The sequence below is a fragment of the Achroia grisella genome, unplaced genomic scaffold (genome assembly GCF_030625045.1).
Source record: "Achroia grisella isolate CSIRO2021 unplaced genomic scaffold, CSIRO_AGI_Agris_v1 utg660, whole genome shotgun sequence".
In the NCBI taxonomy this organism is placed as follows: Eukaryota; Metazoa; Arthropoda; class Insecta; order Lepidoptera; family Pyralidae; genus Achroia; species Achroia grisella.
This window is the reverse complement of record NW_026712984.1, coordinates 7863791-7889204: the sequence shown is the minus strand read 5'-3', so window position 1 is coordinate 7889204 and position 25414 is coordinate 7863791. Positions and strand designations below refer to the sequence as shown.

Sequence of the window (25414 nt, the reverse complement as noted above, 5' to 3'; positions counted from 1 at the left end):
CCTTAAGAAGCCTTAATATAAAAATTGTTAAAACAGATACGCAGTCAAGTCACGCCGGGCAGAGCACAACAACGATCCAGCTTCCCAACGGTTGTACTACAGTCTGATGCTGAAGGAGGACTCGGATGCTGCACTTATGCGCATCTTCGAATGCTTCCTGGAGGCGGCGCCGCAGCTGGTGCTGCAGATCAGTATACTGTTCCAAGGTCATAGGGAGTTTACTGGTAAGACTGTTGTATTTTGATGTTTAAAACCTCAGTAGACTGTAGAGTAGTAGTTTTCTGGTAGACTGTAAAACGTCGTCTGCGTGGATTGCTTAGTTTTATCTATGTATTTTTTTATATTTGTACACATATAAATAAAATGCGAGAGTTTGTTTGCAATATTGAAATAGTCGTTTTTACTACATGCATATATGAATATAAATGCGGTACATACATACTTCGTGTATATAATAACATACACTGTACATAATGTACATAATAACATTTTTTATAATTTTTGTCTATCTGTTTGTTCCGGCGTTCTCTGAAATGGCTGGACCGATTTTGACTCCTCTACTTGTTTGGCAGTCTTTATAAACTCAATCTAATAAGGAGTAACTTGGGCTACTTTTATTTCAGAAAAATAAAGTCAAAGTCAATCAAAATTGAAGATACATTATTAAGGTTATTTTTTTATATATATTTAATGTTACATTTTTTTTACATATTTCTTTTTATATATATATATATATATATAATTCCACAAGTCCTCCCGGATGTCAAATTCCAGACTATTTTCTTATACTTAATTACACATACACACACATTTTCATTTTTGCATTTTTTGTCTTAACCTAGTTCTAATTCTAATACTTTAGGGATATATTTAGGGTGCCTCCGGTCGCCACTCCAATCGATCCCCCGTCCAATTCAAACGGGGATCGATATTATGACAGCCTGAGCCGAGGTTCGAACCCCTAACGGTGCCCTCAGACTAAAGCGTATCCGTCAGGCGGGAGTTGGCCTTTATCCGCTGCATAAGTCCTTCCTTTGGTTTGGATCTCATCTTCATCCGATATCGTCCGGTGAAGCTGTTACCCCAGCTGCGGCCAACAGTTTAATTAGCGTAATCTTTTTATCAGATTTATTTTCGGTCGAAAAAAAAACATTTACTTATTTATTTTGTCTACTACTATTTTATTTCTATTTCTAATTATACATTACTAATGTTCCAGTACATCAGATCCTCTCCATCACCTCATCCCTGATCACCATGGGCTGGTGTTTGGCCGCGTACCAGCGCGCGGTCAGGTTCGCCCAGCAAGACAAGCTGAATGTCAACTGGTTGGCCACCGGCATGCAGACGCTGTGGCACTATTTGCTCACTTGTAAGTATTTATTTATTTATTTATTTATCAACTTAACACGGTGAAGACTTTGAAAAATCTTATTTCTTACATAGAGTCCGCTATTTTCTATAGTTAACTAGCTGTTCCCGCGACTTCGTCCACTTGGAATTTAACTTTATTCCTCTGAAATAAAAGTTTTTGTCTAAAATAAAAGTAGCCTAAGTTACTCCTTATTACATCAGCTACCTGCCAAAAAAATCCCGTCAAAATCCATTTCAGAGATTAGCCGGAACAAACAGACAGACAGACAAAAATTGTAAAAAATGTTATTTTGGTATATGTATATGGTTTTTTATCATTTTGTACATAATTGTTTATATCGTCGCAGGCTTGTTCCCTGTGCTATAAAAAAAAAAGAAAACCCCTGATAAATGTGAACAATCAAATTCATAAAAACACATTGTGTGAGGAATCGAACCCGCGACTGTCGGAAGTAAGGGGTTTACTTCTTGTAATTCTAAGCACTCTACTGCGTACACTGACTTTCAACATCTGACTAGCTCTCTCACTTAAAAAAAAAGTGTTTGTTCACAGTAAGCCGCGTACTGTCAATAGCAGTGATTGCCTTCCTCTACCCGTACTGGACGATCCTGGCGTGCTCCCTTCACATCCTCACAATGACGTCATGGATACAATTCTACGAGCGGCCAGTATTCTGCGCACAGAGCAGACTAACCGAGATAGCGTTCTCTTTCGCACTCGGAGCAGTATACCTCTTCACCTACATCCTATCCGTCGAAGGTAGGACCCGATACAGATACGCAATTTATTACACAATCTGTCTGACACAAAATATTGTCTGTGGTCTCGTATGGTTTTTGTTCGTACCCGAAGAAATGAAGGCAGCGGCGTACTATTATACAGTTTTAATATTATGCATACTGCCATATGTATTCGGTATATTTGTAATGATATTGTATTATTCATTCTTCCATCCAACTCTTAGGAAAGGAGCTAAGAATATAACTGTATCAGTTAAAGTTAACGATCAAGTTTTGGACACAGTTAGTTGATGGTAATTTGGTTTTATTTTAACCAATATTTTATGTATTTTAGTATCGTAAATAGATTGTTCCTTCACAGAAAGTATAATTACATACATAATTATGTATAAAAAGATAAAAAAATAAAATGGGAGAGTTACTGCTACAAAGCGATTGAAATAAGTGTTAATATAGTACATGCATATATTATAAAACGAGTACATACATACTTCGTGTATATAAAAACAATATATGTACAATTTTTACAAAAACATGTTATTAAAATAAACAAGGATTGTCTGTCTGTTTGTTCAATTAATCGTTTAGAAATAATAGGACCGATTTTGACGGGATATGTTTGGCAGATAGCTGAAAATCACCAAGGTGGCAAATTCCTACTTCTATTTTATGATGAATTTATAAAGTTAAAGCTATAAAAATTGATGATCATTAAATGATCCATTTTTTTATATATATTTAATGTTACATTTTTTGATTACATATTTTTTTTATATATATATATATGATATCGCTGAAAAAAATCATTACGGGAACGTTTTTTCTTTATAATAATATTAAAATATAACACATAAGTATTTATTTTTTTTTTTTCAATAGCGGACATATGTTACTATACTAATAATTATAGAAATATATTGAAATTGCCAATAAAGACGTTAGAAAGCAAAATCCCCCGTCCAGTTCAAATGGGTGATATTATGACTATTTTTTAGTCTAAATTATCTAAATATGAGCGATGTGTCCTGTATATTAATTAACATCCTCTAGATATGAGAAGTTCGTCATATTTTAATATTATTAAGCTTTTTTAAAATATCTAAAATAATCATGTATTATCTGCGAGTTTGGTGATGTTCCCGGAAGATGAGCTGTTCACGGAATGATGCGTGTGACGTCCTTAAATGACGATATAGAAAAAAAAAATCATTTACAATGTTTTTGGAACATCGTACTATTTATTCATTTTTCTAATTATAATTATCAAAAACCGTAACTTAAAACACTTTACAGTCTTTTAATAACCTGATCACCATGATTAGAAAGTTTTAATAATCATATTAAACGCGGTCATTACAATGCAAGAATCTTTTATTCCAATGTAAATAAATCAAACCATCTAAACATTATACTTATTATTTTTTAGTCATTATATACACGAATTTTTATCGGTCTTCAGAATCAATGTACTGGTTCTTTCTTTGGTATAAAATCTTATTTCTCACATAGGAATCAGTTTATATTTTTATAGTTAACACATTTTTGGAAGACTTCCCTCTCTTTGGATTTTTTATTCATAAAATACAAGTAGCCTTTTCTTTTAATTACATCAGTACTTCTTTAAAGTTTTATATTTACATTTTATGTTAGGAATTGTTTTCTCTTGTTGATTTTATGATTTGGCTCAAACAGACAGAACAATTTTTCTTTCCGTTGTTTTCTCCCTAAAAATTCTGCATTTAATTCATCATTCGAATCAGACAAAAATTGTATAAATATGATATTGCCTTCCTTTCTTCCTGTATTTTTCTAATGCCCATTCCCAATTTTTTATTTTCGCTTTCGCTCTCATTGATTTCATCAATGTTTTTAAAAAAAAAAAGAAAATTTTCTAAAAATATGCTCTATTCATAAAAACACATTGTGTGAGGGAACTCTTTCACCATCATCTTATCTAAAAAAATTTTTTTACTGGCATTGTATTCTAAGCATTGTCGCAAGTAAACCGAACTTTCAACATTAACTTGCTATTTCGGACGTTTCTTTATTTTTTTCAGCATATGAGACTCCATATTGTAAATAACATTAAACATATATTAAACAATATGTTAGCACAACATACACTGAATTGATTAACCGTTAGTAATAATAACAGGGTGCGTTTATTTAAAAAGTCATTTCGGGAACGTCATCATCATTTCGAGAACCCTCCATCACCTTCAAACGGTCCGTCGAAATGACCGTTCCCGAAATGAATTTTTTATATAAGCGTGCCTTTTTTATATCGCATTAATCTTTGACATCATGTTTGGTTTTATTATTGTAAAATATTTGAGATTACTATTTGCTATAAAGTACTACAAAACTTATATTTCAATTTCCCAAGTTTAGAAACGCATTCCCGGTATGATGATGTAGTGATGTATTTGTAAATATTGAATTGAAAGATTCTTCCTCTTATTTTCAATTGTTTTGGCAAAAACGAATATAACGTATCAGTTAAACCGTTTGTTTACATCGTTTTGGACACATCACTGTATAGAAAATTTGGTTTTATAAAAAACAAAATTTTTATTTTAGAATCAAATAGATGCCTAAATCTGATAATGATGCTTACACTGCGGGACACAATATATTGAATTTTATTTAATTATCGTTCTTTCTTTAGTAATAACAATAATTAATTGATTTATGATAAAATTGTATAGATTGAGTAAGAAAAAAATAAAACTTATTTTATTTTATTAATATTTTCAACGTTAGTTTTTGAAAATAAAAAAGAATATATGTAACGATTTTTACAAATGATTTTTCCAATAAAATATTAATAAATGTATTGCCATGCAAAATATTAGGTACAGTCGTTCAATTAATATCAATTAGTTTAAAAACACCAAATTTAGACTTTTATTTGCTGATAAAGCTAATTCTCCACCTTGGTGATTTTGAGCCAGATGTTTTGAATTTATTTAAAGGTAATTACAATATATCTTTTGGTATGTTATTGTAAAGTTTTATACCCATTCCCATAGAAGACATATTGACTTTTTCTAAACGATACTTGGGGATTTCAACTCTGATATAAATAAATCAGAGTTTTATCACTTGATTCTACAATACGATCACTTTTGTGGGTCTTTGAGTTGAGGTCCAAGACATTACTTGTGTCTGATAATGGTCTTGTTACTGAGATTATGACGTCAACTGGTCCAGGAATAATTATTGTTATATTCCTGAAGATATTTTATGTCACAAACGTGTTTCCACTATAGCAATCTATTTACGATAATATAGCGTAATTTTTTGTATTATTTTTGATACTTAATAATTATTGTAAGTGAATAATGATATTAAAAAATAGTAAATACTCAGTCTAAGTGTGCAAGAGTGTAAAAAATAGCCAGTTAAGTAATCAATTTGTAAAGCAAGGTGCTGGAACTAAGAATAACACTGTTGAATAAAATTTACAATAATTCAATAAAACTATTGTATATTTACAATTGATATAAATGATAAATTTTAATGGTGAACCAGAAAAATGGGTTACTTTCCTTAAGTCAATTTTTGAATATGATTATGTAATTCGACATATCAGCAATTCAGCAATCGACAGTCACTTGTTCTTAATGTTAGTAGTTACTGTAGTATATGTGGAAAAGAGAAAGAAGTATTATGTCCTCTCAGATACACCACTATTCTTGCCGTTCGCAGCATAATGGTCACATGACGCCAGCAGTGTGCGAAAGAGACTACATAATGCTTCCTTCTCTTTCCCACTTATACTACAGATACATCATGTATATGATCATTTATGTATTACGCTCAATATTATACAAGAAATGGAATGGTGATCTGTCTATATATTTTTTAAGCTATACATGACATTGTAAAACTTTGTATTGTCTACAAAAATGTTTATAACTGTTAATTATACTAGACACTAGAACACCGCTTTACTTCCGACGGTCGCTGGTTCGATTCCTCGCACGGTGCATACATTTGTATTCATGAGTATGATTGTGTGTATCGGTCTGGCTGTTTTCTATATATATATATATTATGTATGTATTAACAAAAAATATGTAAGTATTTATATCAGTTGTATCACTAGATGACGCTGTGTGAATTGTCCAGGGTTATTATCATTGAATCAGTATAATGGTTCGGTTTTTAATCAAATCTATACATATAAAAAATTGCAGTGTCTATTTGTAAAATTGAAATAACCGTTTTTTACCACATGCATATGAATATAAATACGGTATATACACAAAAAAAAAACACTTTTAAAATTTTTTATCAGTTTGTTCCGGCTAATCTCAAATGACTGGAATGGTTGGACCGATTTTAACGAGACTTTTTTGGCAGGTAGCTGATGTAATAAGAAGTAAGTTAGGCTACTTTTATTATAGAAAAATAAAGTTAAATTCCACGCCGACGAATTCGCGGGAACAGCTAGTAATTCATTTAAATAATTTCATCAACAAAATCAGTTTTATCTTTCTTTATAATATTACAGATGTCTGGTGAATGTAATATACATTATTAAAGTAGATCTACGTCAAAAGTAAATCAGTTGATAAGAGAGTGATAAAGTAATGATTTTTTTTACATATTTATTGGATGTATCATAATTATTAAAGAAGAGATAAATGAGTAAAATAATCGATTTTCGTATATCCGTATGTATTGTATGACTCCAAGATAATATATATATATATTTATTAGTGTAATGTTATGCCATGTCTTATGGAATATATATATTACATGCTAAGAAAAGATGAATGGATTGTGTGAAAGATGATATGAATAAAAGAAGAGTATGTTCAGATACGACGACCCATAGAGAGCAGTGGAAGAGAATGACATACCATTTTACACACACACACGACAGACGCCCCGCAACACACCATATCGCGATATCAAACGGGCGCCTGCGCGCCCCTGGTCGCCCCTCCGATCGATCCCCCGTCCAATTCAAACGGGGATCGATATTACGACGGCCTGAGCCGAGGTTTAAACCCCCTAGTGATGCCCTCAGACTAAAGTCGTATCCGTCAGGCGGGAGTTAGCCTTCAGCCGCTCCATAAGACCTTCCTTTGGTTTGGAGTGCCATCTGCACTCGCCCCCTATCGTCCGGTGAAGCTGTAAAGGCCAGCTGCGGCCAATAGCATTAGAGTAGTCCGAAAAAAAAAATGACATACTGCGCCGACCATAAATAATGGGATAAAGGTAAGGCAATGATGAGTGTAATAACTCTGATATATAGTAATAATAGTAATTAAAGATAATATTCAATTAATATATCCCTGGACAATTAACACAGCGCCATGTAGTCCCAAACTAAGCAGAGCTTGTTGAACGTTATGGGTACCTAGGCAAATGATATAAATAGTTAGATTTTTTATGAATACATACATAATCCATACATATAATTAAAATTCAGTTTCTGTTTGTAATATTGAAATAACCGTTTTTTACTACATGCATATAAATATATATTCGGTACATACACCAAAATAACATTTTTTACAATTTTTTTAGTCTGTTTATTTGTTCCGTCTAATCTCTGAAATGGCTGCAGGTAGCATATGTAATACGGAGTAACTTAGACTACTTTTATTTTAGAAAAATAATGTTAAATTCCGCGCGGCCGAAGTCGCGGGTACAGCTAGTTTATAATATATGTAAAGAAGGAAGGGAATATATGTATCCACAGTCGTAACCCCAACAGACCAATTCCCATAAGACATACATTCCAGTTGTTTCTAATTCATTTATTCATGTAGGACATTTTAGCTTATGAACGCCAAATTTTGTATTAACACTTTTCCCTACCGTCCAGTTCAGTATACAGATTCAATAAAGAACTGGCAAGATTTCAAGTGAATTGTTTTTGTATGCTTGTTGTTGTGTGTATCGATTTGGGTATAATTATGTTTAAAAAACGAAGCTAGAGACTTAAGACTGCCTTGTAACTTTATTGTGATAAAGTATTAAATTATTTTGCTATAAGTTTTATAGTGTATTTTCTTTAATTTAAAGTCATCAGTGTTTTGTGTTTATCTCAGTGTTTCTCAACGTAGGACCCATGCCTCACGGGGGCAATTTGAAAATTGACTCTGTTAAAAATTATATTGAATGTGAATTTAATTTTATTTCGTATGTTTGGAAATATCACTTACTGTTTAAAACGTTAAAGATCTCATTTAAAAATCCTATTTCTCACATAGGGACCGGCTTTTTTTATTGTTAATTACATATATTATTTTTTTAATTTGTTTTTAGTGTACAATAATTTGAGGTAAACATTATTTAACCTCTAGATTTATTTCAATTAAAGTGCCCACGGGTGATCATCCGGTCCCAACATGTAAATTTACTTTCATTGCGGAGTGACCCACCGGTGGGCATGCGGTCTTGAACGTGTTAATCAACAATTTCATAGTGAATTTCGTGTTATGTTGCATAACAATTTTAGAAATACTAATGTGGGGTATGGCTCTAAAAAGGTTGGGAAACACTGGTTTATCCCATTATTTGGGATTTGGCAGTACGTATTTTTAAGAATAACATTATGTTTAAGGAATCTCAAAGTAATTGCCAAAATGCATGTACCCAGTTACATGTAAGTAACATTTTGAATAAAGTATTTTTTTACAATTAAACTTTTTATTTATTATCAACCATTATCAATACTTATTTTGAACCCTGACGCATTTGACGTATGTCTGTCTATGGCATTTTAGCTCAAAACGAATGGACCGATAATGATGCGGTTTTTTTTCTGAAAGCTGACATGATCGACATAGTTCTAAGTTACAATAATATAAATTCCAGGTGAATATACCACGATTGGTTAACTGACCTGACATCATGTTCAACTTATCATCCTCCACTGGTGCCAGCGTATACCATTACCATTACCATCCATTATCTATTAAAAAAATCAAAATTGGCCAGTCATGGCGCAATATAACAATAATAAATGAAAGAAGTTAAACGCATTTACATATATTATGTATACTATTATATAGCTATATTTATATTAACAATGTATTTATTGCAGTAGTTTCCTAAAGCAATTACCATATAAATGGAGCACGCTCCCTCAATATCCTCAACCCAAACTTATTCCATTCACTTTGATTGATCCACAGTTCAATTGCTGATTCCAAACATGACATGACCGCAGCCCCTTTCCACACAGTACTAGCTGGATCAATGTCTTTTGGTGATGTTACTATCTCTAACTGCTCAGTCTTGTATGTGTAAGGGATTTGTAACGCCAAACGGTTTTGAAGCCACAAATAAAGACCATGGACTTTCACTCCACCACCTACTATTAATATATTACTGTACATCTTCCGTTTCAACTCCTCGGTTGGACATCGGTCTATACTTTGCAATATTGCTGCGTCTAAGGCCAGTACCTGGCCAGGAGCTAATGAAACAACATCTGCAGGACCACCTTCTAATGCGTCAACGACAATATCTTCATCTTGGTTTGTTGTTGGCTGCGATTCGTTTGCAGTTTCACACTGCTGACTTTCGTTTGCACTCGGATCGGCTGTCTCACGTTTCCTCCCTGTATCCCTCAAGAATTCACCATCGAAAGGGTCTTCTGGATCACTAGGCTGGCGATTCTGTATCTTTGTCATTTTTGGGCCCGTTATTTTTAGTAGATCAGTGTAAAACATTGATAAAGGTGATATAATACATTCATCACCAACTTGTAAGGTGTATTTATTGATGATATCACCGGGATGATCAACGAGGAAGTTCTTCTCCTGCGGACCACACACATCTAGGTTGACATGACAGAAGTCTTCATACAAATTCCTCATCAGAACAACGTCGCGGGGAATATTTTCATTCCAATTCTTATATGGAAATGCACTTTTATGAAACATCCAGGATAAAGCCTGACAGACATCTCCAGCTCCGTAGTCCATCCTCAACCTAGTTGTTTTATGTGAAATACAGTCTTCAACACACGATATAGCAGTTTTCTGGTCCCCAATATCTACGACGCAGGCAGAGCCTATACCCGCACCAAAAGTTGCACCGACACTTTCCTGCACAAGGAAACAGTGTCCAAACCCTAGATCTCTTAATAATAATGACATTAAAGATTTCAAATGACTTCGCGAGTAAATATCGGGTATTAACAAGACACATCTATACTTTACAAGCTCTATTAGAGGTATTCCCAACTTATATTCTATAATGGAACTCCATATGGTGTACAGATCATTTAATACAGATGAAACTGAGCCTCCTACCTCAGAATGTATGTTAAAATCTCCTCGTTTGTATGGGAAATGTATGTTATATGGTAATTCCGGGTCAATATCGAGTACTAGATCGCCGATAACGATGTCGCACTGCACTTGAGGCCATGGTTCTCCCTCGCTCACGTATTCAGGAAGGGATCGACGATTGAAAGCAGCAATTTGTTGCGGAGGCGTAGCATATCTCCTTGCACCGTTGGATTGCACATACGTTTGTAAAGTGTGTGATATTTGCAGCCGGCATTCTTCTAATTCGTCGATTAATTCTTTTGTTTTCGGCACGCTGGGAGGAACGAACGAGTCCCTATATATTTTACCGCCCGGACGTCGTTTTCTTGCTATGCAGTGTAATTGTTTCACTGGTAATAGGTCAGACGCTCTTCCTATTCGCACATATAGTGATCCGGGATGTATAACTATAATCCTGTTGGACGGGAACTGCTGGAAATGTTCAGGACCGGGATCATAGGATGCCGGTGTACTCATTTTATTAACTGAATATACAACTAAAAGTTTTATTAGCGTTTCTCTGTATATATCTGCAATATCTATGTATAATAATTAGTAACATAAATAATAAAAGATTCAAAGATAGTAGTTTTTAAAATATATCAAAACTTTTGTTTACAAATTTCTAAACTTTAAGGTTATATTTTTTTCTTCTCCAATTGAAAAAAAAAGTGGATTAATTCACTAAATTATTCAGCTATATCTTTTGAAATTTTGTTCTGGTTACTCTCTATATTAAATATTTCTATATATTATTATTTTCTCAAAGAAGTAAATATTCTATTTAAATTAAATCAACTATTACTTTTTGTTGGTATTATTGTAATTCATATCGTATTCGTATAATCTGTGTTGTGTTAGGCAAAGTACTCAATGTCAATGTAAAACTTATGTCACTTTGACGCTTCCATGTCAGAAATTGTCGTGTCGTCTCGTTCTTACATACTTACATATTCGCAAATTGCAACAAAATAAATAATTTTGCTAATGATTTTTGCATATTTTTGTATTTATTCCTAATAAAATGGTGTCTCGAAGTTTAACAGAAGTGTTTGTATTAATGCGTAATAATGCTATCCATAGCCGGCACATATTCTCCGAACAGGTACGTATTTAGTTATATTGATTACTGTGTTTTGGTTTTGTGATGGGATTTCTAAAAAAAAAAACAATTACTAAATAGGTACTGTAAATTAGAATTTAACTGCTAATAAATAATAACTAATTTCGTTTGTAATTTTAGTACTGTATTGTTATAGTGAAATGATTATAGAGATATGTGTTTATTTTTAAGAAAAAACAAAAATTAAACACAGTATTTTCAGCTATAATATTTATTGTAAACTATATACAAATGTTAAACTAAACTAAACCTTAAATATTTACATAAAGAATTTCTTTTCCTTTTTATCATAGAATACAGGTTTTATACAGAATACAGTTTCTATATTTGTTTATTATTTGCTATCATCCTCATTATTTATGAGTCTCTGGTACTTCAACATTTACATAAGTCTTGATCATGGATTGATTTAGTGATGTGGTGAATAAAATAAACAGTTTTAAAAACATACAATTTCCTGAGAAATTCTTCATAAAAATAATATAATATTGTTCTTTCTCAAATTTTATAAGTTCAATACTCATACCACTTTAAATACACAAAAAAACACATTAAAATCCCCAAGGATGGCACTATTTTTTAATTTAGGTAAAGTTTAGTTTAATTTTATTTCTTAGTCCTATAAGTTAGTTTTTAAAGTAAGGGGTAATGTAATCTCCCCTAAACACGATGGATGGCTAATGTACTGTTTTTTATTTGATGAGGGGTAGTGGGTAAAAGAATGGATGCAAACTGCCATGGATAGAAAGGATTGGCGGAAGAAGGATGAAGCTTTTACCTGAGGGGGTTGCATAACAAGAAAAATAAATCAACAAAAAATATAATAATATGTTAGAAATATGTGTGTAATATCTTTATACAGCAAAATACTGGCTGAGCTATGAAGTAGGAAGTGATTTTAATGGGTGAACATGCAAATTTTATTCAATAGATTAAAACTCACTGTTTGAGCATTATTATATAGATCTCATATAGTTATTCTCCCTAATTGAATTTGAAAAGGAATCTGTTTTTATCTTTACGATCTGTAATCATGTAAAAGCTCATTTGAAAAGAATAAACAGTTTCTTATGCCTTCTTCTAGCTCGAAAGCACTCCAAATTAACCATAGATTTGACATATCATAAGTCTGTAATAAACCTACATGAATAAAGTTATTTAAATTTGCTTTTGATAGAATGACTCTGAAAGAGTGCGGTTGATGAGGTCTTCCTCCCATGATGTGGAGGCGTCTATGGAGCTGAGGTCGGATTCACATGCGCCACCACCCTGGACGGATGCACTCGAAGAGGCTCACTATGTCATCACTCGGTATGTACTATCAAACTTGCTGTTCAACTGACATTGCCTGATTATACGGCACATCTTAATAGACGTAAAGTACCAGACTTCAACAACCTGGCATAAGCTGGAATATCTGAGGCTGGATTCTCAATGGAGAATCACCTCTCACGATATTAGATAATCAACTAATCTGCTTATAGTCTGGAAGACTAATTGCATGATAAAAAAAAACAAAGAGTAGCAGATTTCGCCAAACTGAAGAGGAAACACTACACATCCTATGTGGGTGTCCACTCGTGCATAAACGAAATATATCCTCTGGAAAGTACACAGTATCCTGAGGAGATAAAATCCATTGCTCCGTAGAATATCCTTCAATTCTTGTCTCTGACATATCTAGGCAGCGACCTTTAAAAAAAGGCAAGCACAATAGATCTATGCAGGTCGCAGTGTAACAGGGCTCTTTAGAACAGAGCAATAGTCCAAACTCAAAAGGTTGTCTGGAAGAGATGGCATTAGCGATAAGACTGCCTTTTGTACTTAGTTTAATTTATAATGTTTTAATTATGTTCATGTTTTTCTATGTTGGTGCAAAAAGGGTAATAAATAAAAAAAAATTACATCTGTCGAACTTAACACCTAAGGACATTCTCTACCAGTCAACCTAATAATAAATAAGGCAAACTGAGAAATTAGTAAGCAGCACATTTTATAGATCTATGTAGGTCGCAGTGCTACAGGTGCTACAGTCACCTGACAATAGCCCAAACAACCCAAAAAAAAACTGTGTATTACAGTAATAGAAATAATGTTTATTCAAATAAACTCAATACTCAAGCACTTTTGACTGATCATGTTTTTTATTCTACCACTCATTAGGAACGCAGACTCATCACAAGAAGAATGAACAAGAAACATGTGTGTTGCTCTTTTAAATAATCATTGTAATTTTACATTTTTCAAGTCGAAACGTGTGGATAGAAATTGCAGTAATTTATTAGGATCAAATGTAAATACACAATAAGATTAAATCAGTCGTAGTGATTAGTGCAGACCAGTCCCTTCAAGCAATTCTCGTTCACGAATATGACATGAGCCAGTCATCATTGCGACCATTTAATTATTACATTAATGCACATTTTAGTTTACAAACATACCTACAATCCCCTTCACGTCTATTCCACAGGTTAAGAACAAAACTATCCGAGCTGCAGTCACGTCATGAGCGCCAGATCCGCCGGCCGGCGCTGGACGACACCACAGAGCAGCAGCACATCGGCAGATTGACGGCTGAGATCGGACGCCACTTCACACACGCACACACGCATCTCACAGCTATAAAGGCGCAAATACGACACGGTGAGTTAGTACTAGTGAGTCTTTCTTCTTCCTTCTAATAAACGCGACGCCTGAGCCGAGGTTCGAAATGCCCTAGAGGTGCCCTCAGACTAAAGTCACATTCGTCAGGCGGGAGTTGGCCTTCAGCCGCTCCATAAGGCGTAGCTAGTAATGGGATAAAGGCAAAGCAACAATGATGCAAAATTAAAAAAAAAACTTTCATGAAACATTGAATTTTAATGGTAAAAAATGTTTGGTCATCTTTAGTTATCAAATTGCCTTTTTGTGGCGTTTTCAGGTAACAAAACAGAGCAGAAGTTAGCCGCCAACGTAGTACTAGCACTGGTAACAACGTTACAAGAACTGAGCATCACATTCCGAACAGCGCAGTCCACTTATCTCAAATCGTTAACGACCAGAGAAGAACGATCAAACGCATACTTCGACTTACCCAACTTCGAAGAACTAAGTTTAAACGATAACGCAGACCTACTCTCAAATAACCAAACGGATCTGCTGTTCTCTCTACCGAGCACATCCGGCACCCAAAAACAAGGATATGCAGAGGATGATCAAGTCGATGACATGTTCCAAAAGCCAGCGTTGAATCAGAAACAAATGCTGTTAATGCAAGAGGAGAACACACGGATAGTTGCAGAAAGAGAGGAGGAAGTCAACAAAATTGTCCGTTCAATTATGGACCTTAACGATATATTCAAAGATCTAGGACAAATGGTCCACGAACAAGGTACGGTTTTGGATCGAATAGACTATAATATTGAACAAACACAGGTACAAGTGCATGAGGGGTTTAAACAGTTACAAAAAGCTGATAGATACCAAAGGAAAAATAGGAAAATGCACTGTATACTCATATTAGCTGTAACTATTATTGTATTAGTTATATTGTTGATTATTGTGAAGAGTTAGTTCTAAGGATGCCTTATATTTCGTAGTGATTGCGAATTTACAACGCTTAACACCTGAGGGGGTGATGTACAGTATAGGCTGTGTACAATATTATCATCTATTATCTTCAAGAGGGTATTGTTATAGGTTGTTGATAGGTTTATTACGGCGGTATTGGAGTTTTTTTTGTATACTGCTAATTGACAATCTGCTTTTTATATAAAATTAGTGGCGTAGCTACCTAGGGGCTAGGCAGTTCTCCAGGGCTCTCAAGTTCAGAGGATCCTCGAACCCTTACCAGAAAATTTCAATCGAACTGAACTTTTGAAAATTTCTCCCATTTCGAAAATATATATTACACATTGCAACCTGACTTTAATCATGGCAACTCAGTTGAGAGACTTCGAAAGTTATACCCCTAAATTCTCTCTGTGGGTTGCTGTTTCAGATGTAGAGTTAGATATGGCAATAAAAAAAATAGATATGGCAGTGAAATTACAGAATAAGAAGCATGACATCTTAGTCCTCAAGAATGATGTATGGGTGTCACATGAGGTATGGATGTCACATGTTAATGCGACGCTTTTTTCTTTTGACGGATTTGGACTATTGTTAGGTGCTAAGACCTGGAGCACTGCAACCTACATAGATCTATTGTGCTCGCCCTTTTTCAAACCTATATAACCTATCCCATCAGTACACAGTGATAGAGTATATACTTTCCAAAGGAGACGTTTCGTTTATCCATGAGTGACCCTACATGACCCTAAAAACCCTAATAATCCCCTAATTGTTAATGTACAGTTGTTTATTACAATTGTTAACTATACATAATGAAATAGGTTAATTAAATGCACACTCTAGTCTTTATTTATATTAGATTAAGCTAAAATAATATTTTAAATGTATTTATTTATTTGTTCAAATTTATGAATGATGGTTGGGTATGAAATTGTACAGTCAGCAACAAAATTTGTTAAGTAAATTCTTGTACCAAGATAATTGTGAAAAAATAGACCCGTGTTTTGTTATAGGTTTATTATTACAGTGTATAAGAAAATCTGTATAAGGGCATTTAATGTTCGATTGTCTAGTCAGCATTGAGAGCCATACAGAAATGATCATACGTTATGTATAGGGGCCGGGAGAGTTAGCACATGTTAATCAGCCTCAGAGTTAATTTTTTTTCTAGGCGAGCCAAAAATTAAAATAATGATGCATCCTCTAAGAAGCTAACATTTTTACACCATTCTTTTCTTAAGCGGTTTAAGTCATAAAGGGCAGTTATAGCCAACTGCATTATGATAGTGTGAAAAGTGTATGCGCTCTGCGAAAAATAATTTACTTGACAACCTTAGTAGTTAAGTTTTCAAAAGTGCATTAAGATGAGCTGTGTATTTGCCTGCCAAGTTCGAACTTGCCGTCCCCAGAGCGGGCCGCCTGGGCACTGGCCCTGTGTTGCCCCTCTAAATCTGGGTCTAACGTTCAGGGACGGATCGTGAATTTGTGGAGCTCTGGGCTAAATATACTTAGGGGCCTACCTAATTATATTACTCAACCAAAAAAATACACCGACCAAAGATTCGATTTCGATAGACGCGCACTTGCATGGGTTGATTGATCTCAGGGTTGCCAACCTTATGATAGGTTTTTTAACATTCTAGATATTTTTTATATTCTAAATATCGTTTCAGTGGCGTCTGGGGACCCTTTCTATCTTCGGGACCCTGGGCTGAAGCCCAAAAAGCCCTTAGGTAGATCCGTCTCTGCTAACGTTAATTACTGCCGGCCGGGGGGCCGGCTATTTGCGTATGGCCCCTAAACAATCTTAACGATACGTATGTCTGTATATTTATTATTTTGTCTGCTAACCGTACATGTTGAAATGTGTGTGCCAATACGTGATCCCTTTTAATTTGTAGTTAGTATAATATAAATTATGATAAATATTTAGAATTATTTATTCACATATAACATTCCTAAATATTGGTTTTCATTTTGTATACGATTTTATTATGGATTATATTGGAATGGAGCGCCCGCCTGCGCTAACGTTTACGCTGGCGGGGCACTAGTGGAGGATGATAAGATGAGCATGAGGTCAGTTTGTGACAAATTCACCAATTATTTATCATTATGGTTTCCAAGGGAACCGCATGGAGGTTAAACTCATATGGTACATTGCTAGCAATATGATCATCAGTTCATATTTCTAACAATCCCCTTTTTTTCTACACAATTTGGTTCAAGGTTTATAGGAGAGTGCGCACTCTTATAGCGTAGTGATTACTTGCTCAGTTTATGATTTAGATTTCCACTGTGGTGGGGGTTCAATTTGGTGAAATGTGATGTTAATTCAAGGGCTTGTGACTAAGGAGCATCCCAAACTATGACCCACCTACTGTCCTCAAATGTAGGTCTATTACAGACTCTTATGATATGTCTAATCTACCGTTAGTTCGGAATGATTTCGAGATGAGAAGAACTGACGAGAAACTCAGGTGTTATTCTTTTCAAATGCTTGTACATGATTACCAAATTCATTTTCAAATTCAATTGGGGAGAATGTAATAACCACCAGTATATGATATGCATTTGTGTCAATCATTCCCCACAAAGGACAGAAGACGGTAAATAGGTCACAAATTTCTGTAAGATTAGTCCAGAATATATATGGTGGATGTTGTTGGGTTAGGTTATTCTATAGTATTTATTACAGATAAAACGGATAGTGTTTAGTTTTAAACTTTCACATAGTTAAACGGGTTTTTAACACCGCGTTCGGGTATTATCGCGGATGTTTGTTTCTCAGTTTGCTTGTTTATTCCATACTAGCTACTTTGTCCGCGTGGAAATTAACTTTTATTTTTCTAAAATAAAAGTAACCTAAGTTACTCCTTATTACATCAGCTACCTGCCAAAAAAACTCCCGTCAAAATCGGTCCTAGCTGGACCGATTTTGATTTCAGAGATTAGCCGGACAAACAGACAGAGAGACAGACAAAAATTGTAAAAGACATATTTTGGTGTATGTACCGTATTTATATTCATATGCATGTAGTAAAAAACGGTTATTTCAATATTACAAACAGACACTCCAATTATATTTATATGTATGAATGGATGATGATGGGAAACGGATTATGATTTGGCCGGATACCGGATATTCCGGAGCGCCGGATATCTGGCCCTTTAACGCATTACACACTGCGCATGTAGTAAAAAACGGTTATTTTAATATTACAAACAGACACTCCAATTATATTTATATGTATGAATGGATGATGATGGGAAACGGATTATGATTTGGCCGGATACCGGATATTCCGAGAGACGGATATCTGGCCCTTTAACGCATTACACACTGCGCATGTAGTAAAAAACGGTTATTTTAATATTACAAACAGACACTCCAATTATATTTATATGTATGAATGGATGATGATGGGAAACGGATTATGATTTGGCCGGATACCGGATATTCCGGAGCGCCGGATATCTGGCCCTTTAACGCATTACACACTGCGATCAGTTTGAAGTGAATATAGGCGCGGTATCGGTGATCGGAAATATTCGGGTGCGTTCGGATATCATCGTGCGTGGCTGTTTTTCTGTTTGCTTGTTTATTCCATATGTAATACCTACATAGCGAGGCATTTATCATACTAATTAACGACATTGGTGACGAAGAGTTCCGCACTTTTTATTTATTTTTTATATCCCCATCCGGCATCCGGTCGGATAGTAAAAACGAGTGCGGATAGGATATCTGATAGTTATCGGATATCCGTTTCATTATCAGTATGGGAGTGTGGGGTACAGTGGTTACTTTATTTTTACAAGTGCTATAACTTCACCTTACTACGACTAGAGACTATTTAAGACGCGGAAGAAATGTAAGAACGACAAAGTCACGGAGTCGCAAGTGTTTGTGTGCACTACATGCAAAGCTACAATGATCTATCCACTGTGACCCGCGATCCACTGTACCCCACGCTCCCCTATTTATTACACACACATACATACTATATTTATTTTAATCCCTATTGTTAATATTAATTAATTAAACTTCTGATATGTCTCTAGCTATTTAATATAAGTAATAGATAATTGTAAATAAAATTAATATATTGATTATAATTTATAAAAGACACCAGTCTATGAATATATAACGATGGACATTTTTAAGAATTTTTATTTCATCTTCAATCTAAAAAAAATATAGTGTCATAACGGCTATACACCTTTTTTTTATTTACTTGATGATGATGGAATGCACTCGCCTGTGACATCGGTTTAGGCGGAACACCAGTGCAGGATGATGAGCATGAGGTAAGGTCAGTTTTTTTTTGGGGATGATAATGGAATGGTGCACCCGCCTGCGCTAACGGTTTACGCTGGCGGGGCACCAGTGGAGGATGATAAGATGAGTATGAGGTCAGGTCAGAATTAAACACGATGGTTAGCCCATCGTGACTAATTCACCACATTACTTCCCCCAGGTCAGAACCCATCGTGACAAATTCACTAGGAATATATCACGATGGTTTCAAGGTGGGACCTAGCATGGTACATTGCTGGCAATGGGGGTTACTAGTTCCCATTACTAACAATCTCCGCTCCTACCAGATTTGGCTGGACAAAGAAAAACAAGAGTGCGTGGACCTGTCATTTTTCGAAATTAAAACCTAGAATTGCTTCGTTTTATATAAGTCAATTAAATGAACCACGACGTCTTAATCACTAAATATTTTAAAAATTAAATTTGATACTTGTGTAAATTTTTGTTAAAACTTTAAATTAAAAAAAATAATTTAAATACATTTAAAAAACTATAAATGCTTGTCTTGTAAAAAATCTACATTTTACCACGATATATTGGGAAGGGACTCCTTAAACCTACACCCAGGTCACAAGTTCTAGGAGTTTCCCTCTCTGCCACATGATGCACCCGGCTGGCATGGTGAGTCCATGCGATGCTAAATTTGTTTCTCTTTATGTGAATGACAGTAATTCAAAATAATAATTATCTTAAGACAGTTCACACAGTGTCATCTAGTCCCAAGTTAAGCTAAATAAAGCTTGTGTTATGGGTACTAGATAACTGATAAATACATAGATATATTTTTTTGTAAATACATACATATTATACATAGAAAACACCCAGACTGATACAATCATACTCATGAATACAAATGTTTGTGCCATTTGAGGAGTAGAATCAGTGACCATCGGAAGTAAGCCTCTTACTTGATATAATTACAGTAATTATTTATATAAAAAAACATCTATTAAAAAAAGCAACACATAAGTCTCTTGCTCATTCTTCTTGTGATGAATCTGCATTCCGAATGGGTGGTAAAATCAAAATATGACTATTCAAAAGTGCTTGTAATGAGTTTATTCGAATAAAGATTATTTCTATTTCTATTTCTCAGGCAGTGTGCTAAACCATTAGGCCACCGAACCAGTCATGTACTTAAAACAAAGGAATCTTTTCTAATTCTTTCAGCATGTCTAAGAATGGCGGGGTACAAAGTAAAATACAATTAAATTGCACTAAATAATTATAATTGTCAATGATCTCTCAATATTTACTCCACCATGAAGACCAAACCCTGGGATGTGAAGTGACAGGCTTACAAACAACATTTCATATTACGACTATATATGACAAGAGAATCTAATTTTATAATTTGAATTTAGTCGGCTATAGTTAAAATTATATTATTATATATATACATACTTATGATTCTTACTACAAATTATGAGAGAGAAATATTACATTAAAAATAGTTATTTCATTTTGTAAGGCCTCCAAATATTTAATATTTAAAGTTTATAAAACAAAACTTTGTACTCGAAACAACTCTATCAACTTCCCATCCCATTACAAACATATTCAAACATTCACAACTCAAAATACAATGCAAATTAAATATAATACATGGTACATATATTATTCTATGAATCTTTATGTTTACTATAAAATTCATCTAAATATTTTTTATAGGCGGTCTGATTCGGCCATAGATATGAAGCTTGTTGATTTAATGGACTTTGGGTGTTCGGTTCGGCTAACAGGCTCTGTATGGACAGCAGCACCGTGCGTACGTCATATAGAGCCGTCCATTTGTCCTTTAATATGTCCAAACATATTAAACCGCACGTGTCAACATTGGGATGGAAGCACGGAGTCAAAAACTTCACTATAGGCGGCGCGTATGGGTACGAATTAGGAAACTCCAACGATAGTTTGTACTTGTGGCCCGCGTATACAGTCTCTAATGGACCACTTATTGTGCCGATCCATTTAAATAGATTTTCGGATTCAGGGAACGCTGATATTCCTTTGTCTGCACATCGCATGAGTTCCATCAACTCTTTTTGAAGTCTACAAACAAAAGAACAGTACAAATTAAACAAGAACAAGGGTAATGGAGGCAAAATTGTATATGTAGCATTTATTTTTACTTACCGTTTACTCACAGCATGATTGTCTTTTAATTTTACAGTATCTTCGTTCTGCTTCGCTGGATTTGAAGAGGACGCGTAATGTGGATTGATATTTTGAGCCATTGTAAGATGCGAAATCTAAATTAAGTGTATGACAACAGTTTTCTGTTGTGAAGACGATTTCCTGTTAATTTTAAAAAGCTCCAATTTTATTGGTTATTGAACTTATTTGACAGCACAGCGTAATGGCGGTCGGGGTCATAGACACGGCTGTTAAGAAAAGAATAGGCCATAGATAGTTACTCTCTGGTCATAGAATAAACATCGCAATTCATCACGGTTACGGTATAGAATGACATACATAATTCGTATGACAAATCGAAAATTACGCTGACATGATATTTATTTTTACACATTTCTACAAATATAAAATTTTTGAGATATTGTGACCTTATTTAACCATATGTCACAGAAAAACAACCGTAACTAAATTATGTGAATCTTGGATTACTAACACTCTTACTAAATGAACTATGACGAACCGCTGTATACATATTTTTGCAATCTGGATTGTTTTATTGAAATTTTAACACGTAATTAATTAATGCGTAAAGGTTAGACAACTACTTTTCTAAAATAATATTTCTATAGTTCTGATTCAGGGTAACTAAAGCGTGGGGCGACAATTAGTTATGTCATAATTATTGTATTATTGCGCATTACAAAATGTAAAAACGTAGCGAGAGACAACTTTCACTTTCTTTGGTGAATTTTGTGTTCATTAGAGCGTGAAATTGGAAACTAGCGAGACGCTACCACGGAAAAGGAAAGATTTGACAGTCTATTTAAGGTCTACCTATCTGTAATTACGGTTAGTATTGATTAAGATTTCAAGTGAACATTGAGGGACTATTTTCCATTTATTATGACTTTAAAGGTATGTGAGTAACTTTATTTTTAGTTTTGTACTTACTTTCTTTTTTTTACTTTCACATTTATGGTCGCGTGTTTATTTTTTTTTACGGATCGTATACGTTACTCACGCTGTCACTTCCTCTGTCATTCTAAAAGTCAAAAATTCACTTATTGACATAGATTGATATGTTGTTTCATTTCATTACTCTCTAAATTTGTTTTTTATTTCCAAATCGTAATTAATAATTTAATTGCTTAAACTGTTTTCATCGTAATTTCAAACAACATACAATATTCTCAATATGTCGGCTTTAGTTTACTTTGAAAACAATTTGGTGCCGAACATAGAATGCACAGATGTGGCGTCATTGAAATTTGAGATTTCACAACAGTATGGTGTTTCTCAGCAAGACTTGTTCGTCACAGTCAATGGCAAAACTGTTTCCTGCGACTTAGACCTTCGCAGCCTCAATAATGTGGTTAGAGTGTGTACAAAACTCGTTGGAGGGAAGGGCGGCTTCGGATCTATGTTGCGAGCTATTGGCGCGCAAATTGAGAAAACAACGAATCGCGAAGCTTGTAGGGATCTGTCTGGGCGTCGCCTGAGGGATATAAACGAAGAGAAACGGCTGAGGAAGTGGCTGGAAGGCCAGGAAGACCGCGAACGCGAGGCAGTCGAGCGTAAACAGAAGAAATTGGAGCGATTGATGGCTGAGCCTAAAATTGATGTGAATTTGAGTCCGATGTATGAGAAAGAGCGGCAGGATCTACCGGGGCGGGTGAGTGCAGCCGTGGACGCTGGCTGGCAGGCTGCTGGGACCTCAAGTGAAGGTGGAACCAAGAGGAAGGTGGAGGAAGATAAATCTAAAGGCAGGAAGAAGGCGAAGTTGTGGATTGATGCAGAATTATCAGACTGTTCATCGTTGAGTGACGATGAGGAAGATGCACCTACCTGCAGGGCCCAAGCTGTCTCAACGGACAGTGGAAATGAATCTGACCGTATTTCAGACTCCAGTAGTAAACCATGAATTTATATATTGTTTGGAATGGACGGAGTTACTTTAAGAAAGTATCACATTAATATAGTTTGTTAGATTTTAACTTCAGTTGATTTTGAGATCTTTTATTATATTTAACTGCCTCTGTGGTTGAGTGGTTTAGTATTTAGCTACACTGCTTTACTTCCAATGGTTGCAGGTTTGATTTCTAGCATGGCATATACAAATACAGTCAACCCTCCTATAACGCGGTGAGTGCGTACCGCGTTGTATGGAAACCGCACTATAAGAAACTCGGATTTAACCATACAAACCAGGCTAATTCGTAGCGCGTTCTATGGAAACCGTCTACCGCGTTGTATGGAAACCGCGTTATAAGAGACTCAGAATAAGTACAAATCACATCATTCGTACCGCGTTATATGGAGACCAATAAATACAAAAGACAAGATAAATTATAAATTATTTTTATTCAATTGAAGAGTATGAACTTTAAACTAAAAAACTGTTTTCCAACAAAAACAAAAGAAAGACTTTTGTAAAATCCAACACTGGTCAGATGCAGGTTTGATTTCACATTGGTTTTAAGCGGCTAAGACATAAGCAGAACGTAGTTTTTCTATAGTTCACGCAAAAGATCACATATATATCTTTCATGTTACAGTTTCGCACACACACGCATACAAATATTTGTATTCATGAGTATGATTATTTGTATCAGTCTGGATATTTTCTGTGTATTATGTATGTATTTACAAAAAAATATATCCATGTATTTATATCAATTATCTAGTACCCATAACACAAGCTCTGCTTGGCTCGGGTCCTACAGTGAGACTAGATGACACTGTGGGAGTTGTTCGGGATAATCCAGAATATGTATTATTATTATGAAGCAGAACTTAAATAAACTGAATTAATTTAGATTCTTATTCAGTTTATAATTTTTCAAGTACACTAAAACTAATAATTGGCTCCATATACGCTGTTCTTAAACTTCTATTTGTATTTGTATTAAAATCTCAGGAACTATATTGCAATGTATACTAAAAAAAAAAATAAATTAAGTTGATCATAATCATAGCTTTTAATAATAAAATTACAATGTACTTAGTTATAAGAAATATTTGTATAATTTTTAATAATAAAATTAGTTTTAAGTAAATGATGTTTTTTATTTTATACTAGCTAGTCGCCCCGGCTTTGCACGGGTGTACATGTATTATACATATAAACCTTCCTCTTGAATCACTCTATCTATTAAAAAAAGCTTCAAAATCCGTTTTAAAGATTTAAGCATATATAGGGACAGACAGACAGCGACAGCAACTGTTTTATACTATGTAACAATTTTCAGTGTTGTCTTTATAAACTCTATAGAACAAAGCATTTATGTTATTTTAGCATTTATTTCACTACTATTAGCATGTGTTAGACCAGAACGGCGTCTGTGGTCTAGTTTAGCACATCGCCTTACTTCCGATCGTCGCGGGTTCGATTCCTCGCACGGCACAAACATTTCTTCATCATGAGTATGATTGTATCGGTCTGGGTGTTTTCTATGTATAATATGTATGTATTTACGAAAAAATATATATGTATTTGTATGAGTAAGTAGTAAATATCTCTTATCCAGTAGTTCTAGTACCTAACACAAGTTTTATCTAGCTTAACTTGGGTCTAGATGGCGCTGTGTGAATTGTCTTGATATTATTATTATTACTAGCTACTCGCCCCGGCTTCGCTCGGGTGTACATGTATTATATATATATAAACCTTCCTCTTGAATCACTATCTATTAAAAAAATCCATTGCGTAGTTTTAAAGATTTAAGCATACATAGAGACGGACAGACAGGTTGAGAGTCTGTGTTGTAAAATGGCGGGAACCGTCAAATTAAATGTGTCAATTAGTTTTTTTTAATTCAGAGAAACAATTATATATATTAATGTGATATCTGTGGTTCTTCAAAG

The 25414-nt window shown here is 34.5% G+C and overlaps 5 protein-coding genes across 5 annotated transcripts in view; 3 read left to right on the top strand and 2 right to left on the bottom strand.

Moving 5' to 3' along the window:
* The window catches only part of LOC131849610 (XK-related protein 6), a 38964-nt gene extending 36507 nt beyond the window's left edge, over nucleotides 1–2457 (top strand). Inside the window, exons 3-5 of the mRNA XM_059199719.1 lie at nucleotides 37–224; nucleotides 1220–1372; nucleotides 1928–2457. Coding sequence (XP_059055702.1) covers nucleotides 37–224; nucleotides 1220–1372; nucleotides 1928–2406 — 820 coding nt within the window. The 3' untranslated portion in view covers nucleotides 2407–2457. The remainder of the gene's footprint in view (nucleotides 1–36; nucleotides 225–1219; nucleotides 1373–1927) is intronic.
* A 6634-nt stretch (nucleotides 2458–9091) lies between these two features.
* Nucleotides 9092–11040, bottom strand: LOC131849589 (actin-related protein 8). The gene has a single exon (XM_059199688.1). The coding sequence runs from the start codon at nucleotides 10893–10895 to the stop codon at nucleotides 9201–9203; it is 1695 nt and encodes a 564-aa protein (XP_059055671.1). The 5' UTR covers nucleotides 10896–11040; the 3' UTR covers nucleotides 9092–9200.
* Nucleotides 11041–11350: 310 nt separating this feature from the next.
* Nucleotides 11351–16639, top strand: LOC131849705 (syntaxin-16). Its single transcript, XM_059199817.1, has 4 exons — nucleotides 11351–11523; nucleotides 12719–12852; nucleotides 14012–14184; nucleotides 14462–16639. The coding sequence occupies exons 1-4, from the start codon at nucleotides 11443–11445 to the stop codon at nucleotides 15091–15093; spliced, it is 1020 nt and encodes a 339-aa protein (XP_059055800.1). The 5' UTR covers nucleotides 11351–11442; the 3' UTR covers nucleotides 15094–16639.
* Nucleotides 16640–20621: 3982 nt separating this feature from the next.
* Nucleotides 20622–21806, bottom strand: LOC131849786 (ubiquitin-conjugating enzyme E2 C). The gene is made up of 2 exons (XM_059199906.1): nucleotides 21551–21806; nucleotides 20622–21466 (listed from the first exon to the last, which is right to left on the bottom strand). Exons 1-2 carry the CDS (start codon nucleotides 21649–21651, stop codon nucleotides 21037–21039), a joined length of 531 nt encoding a protein of 176 aa, XP_059055889.1. The 5' UTR covers nucleotides 21652–21806; the 3' UTR covers nucleotides 20622–21036.
* Nucleotides 21807–22735: 929 nt separating this feature from the next.
* LOC131849762 (splicing regulator SDE2) lies at nucleotides 22736–23556 on the top strand. Its single transcript, XM_059199877.1, has one exon. It carries the CDS (start codon nucleotides 22746–22748, stop codon nucleotides 23469–23471), a length of 726 nt encoding a protein of 241 aa, XP_059055860.1. The 5' UTR covers nucleotides 22736–22745; the 3' UTR covers nucleotides 23472–23556.
* Nucleotides 23557–25414: the final 1858 nt, after the last annotated feature.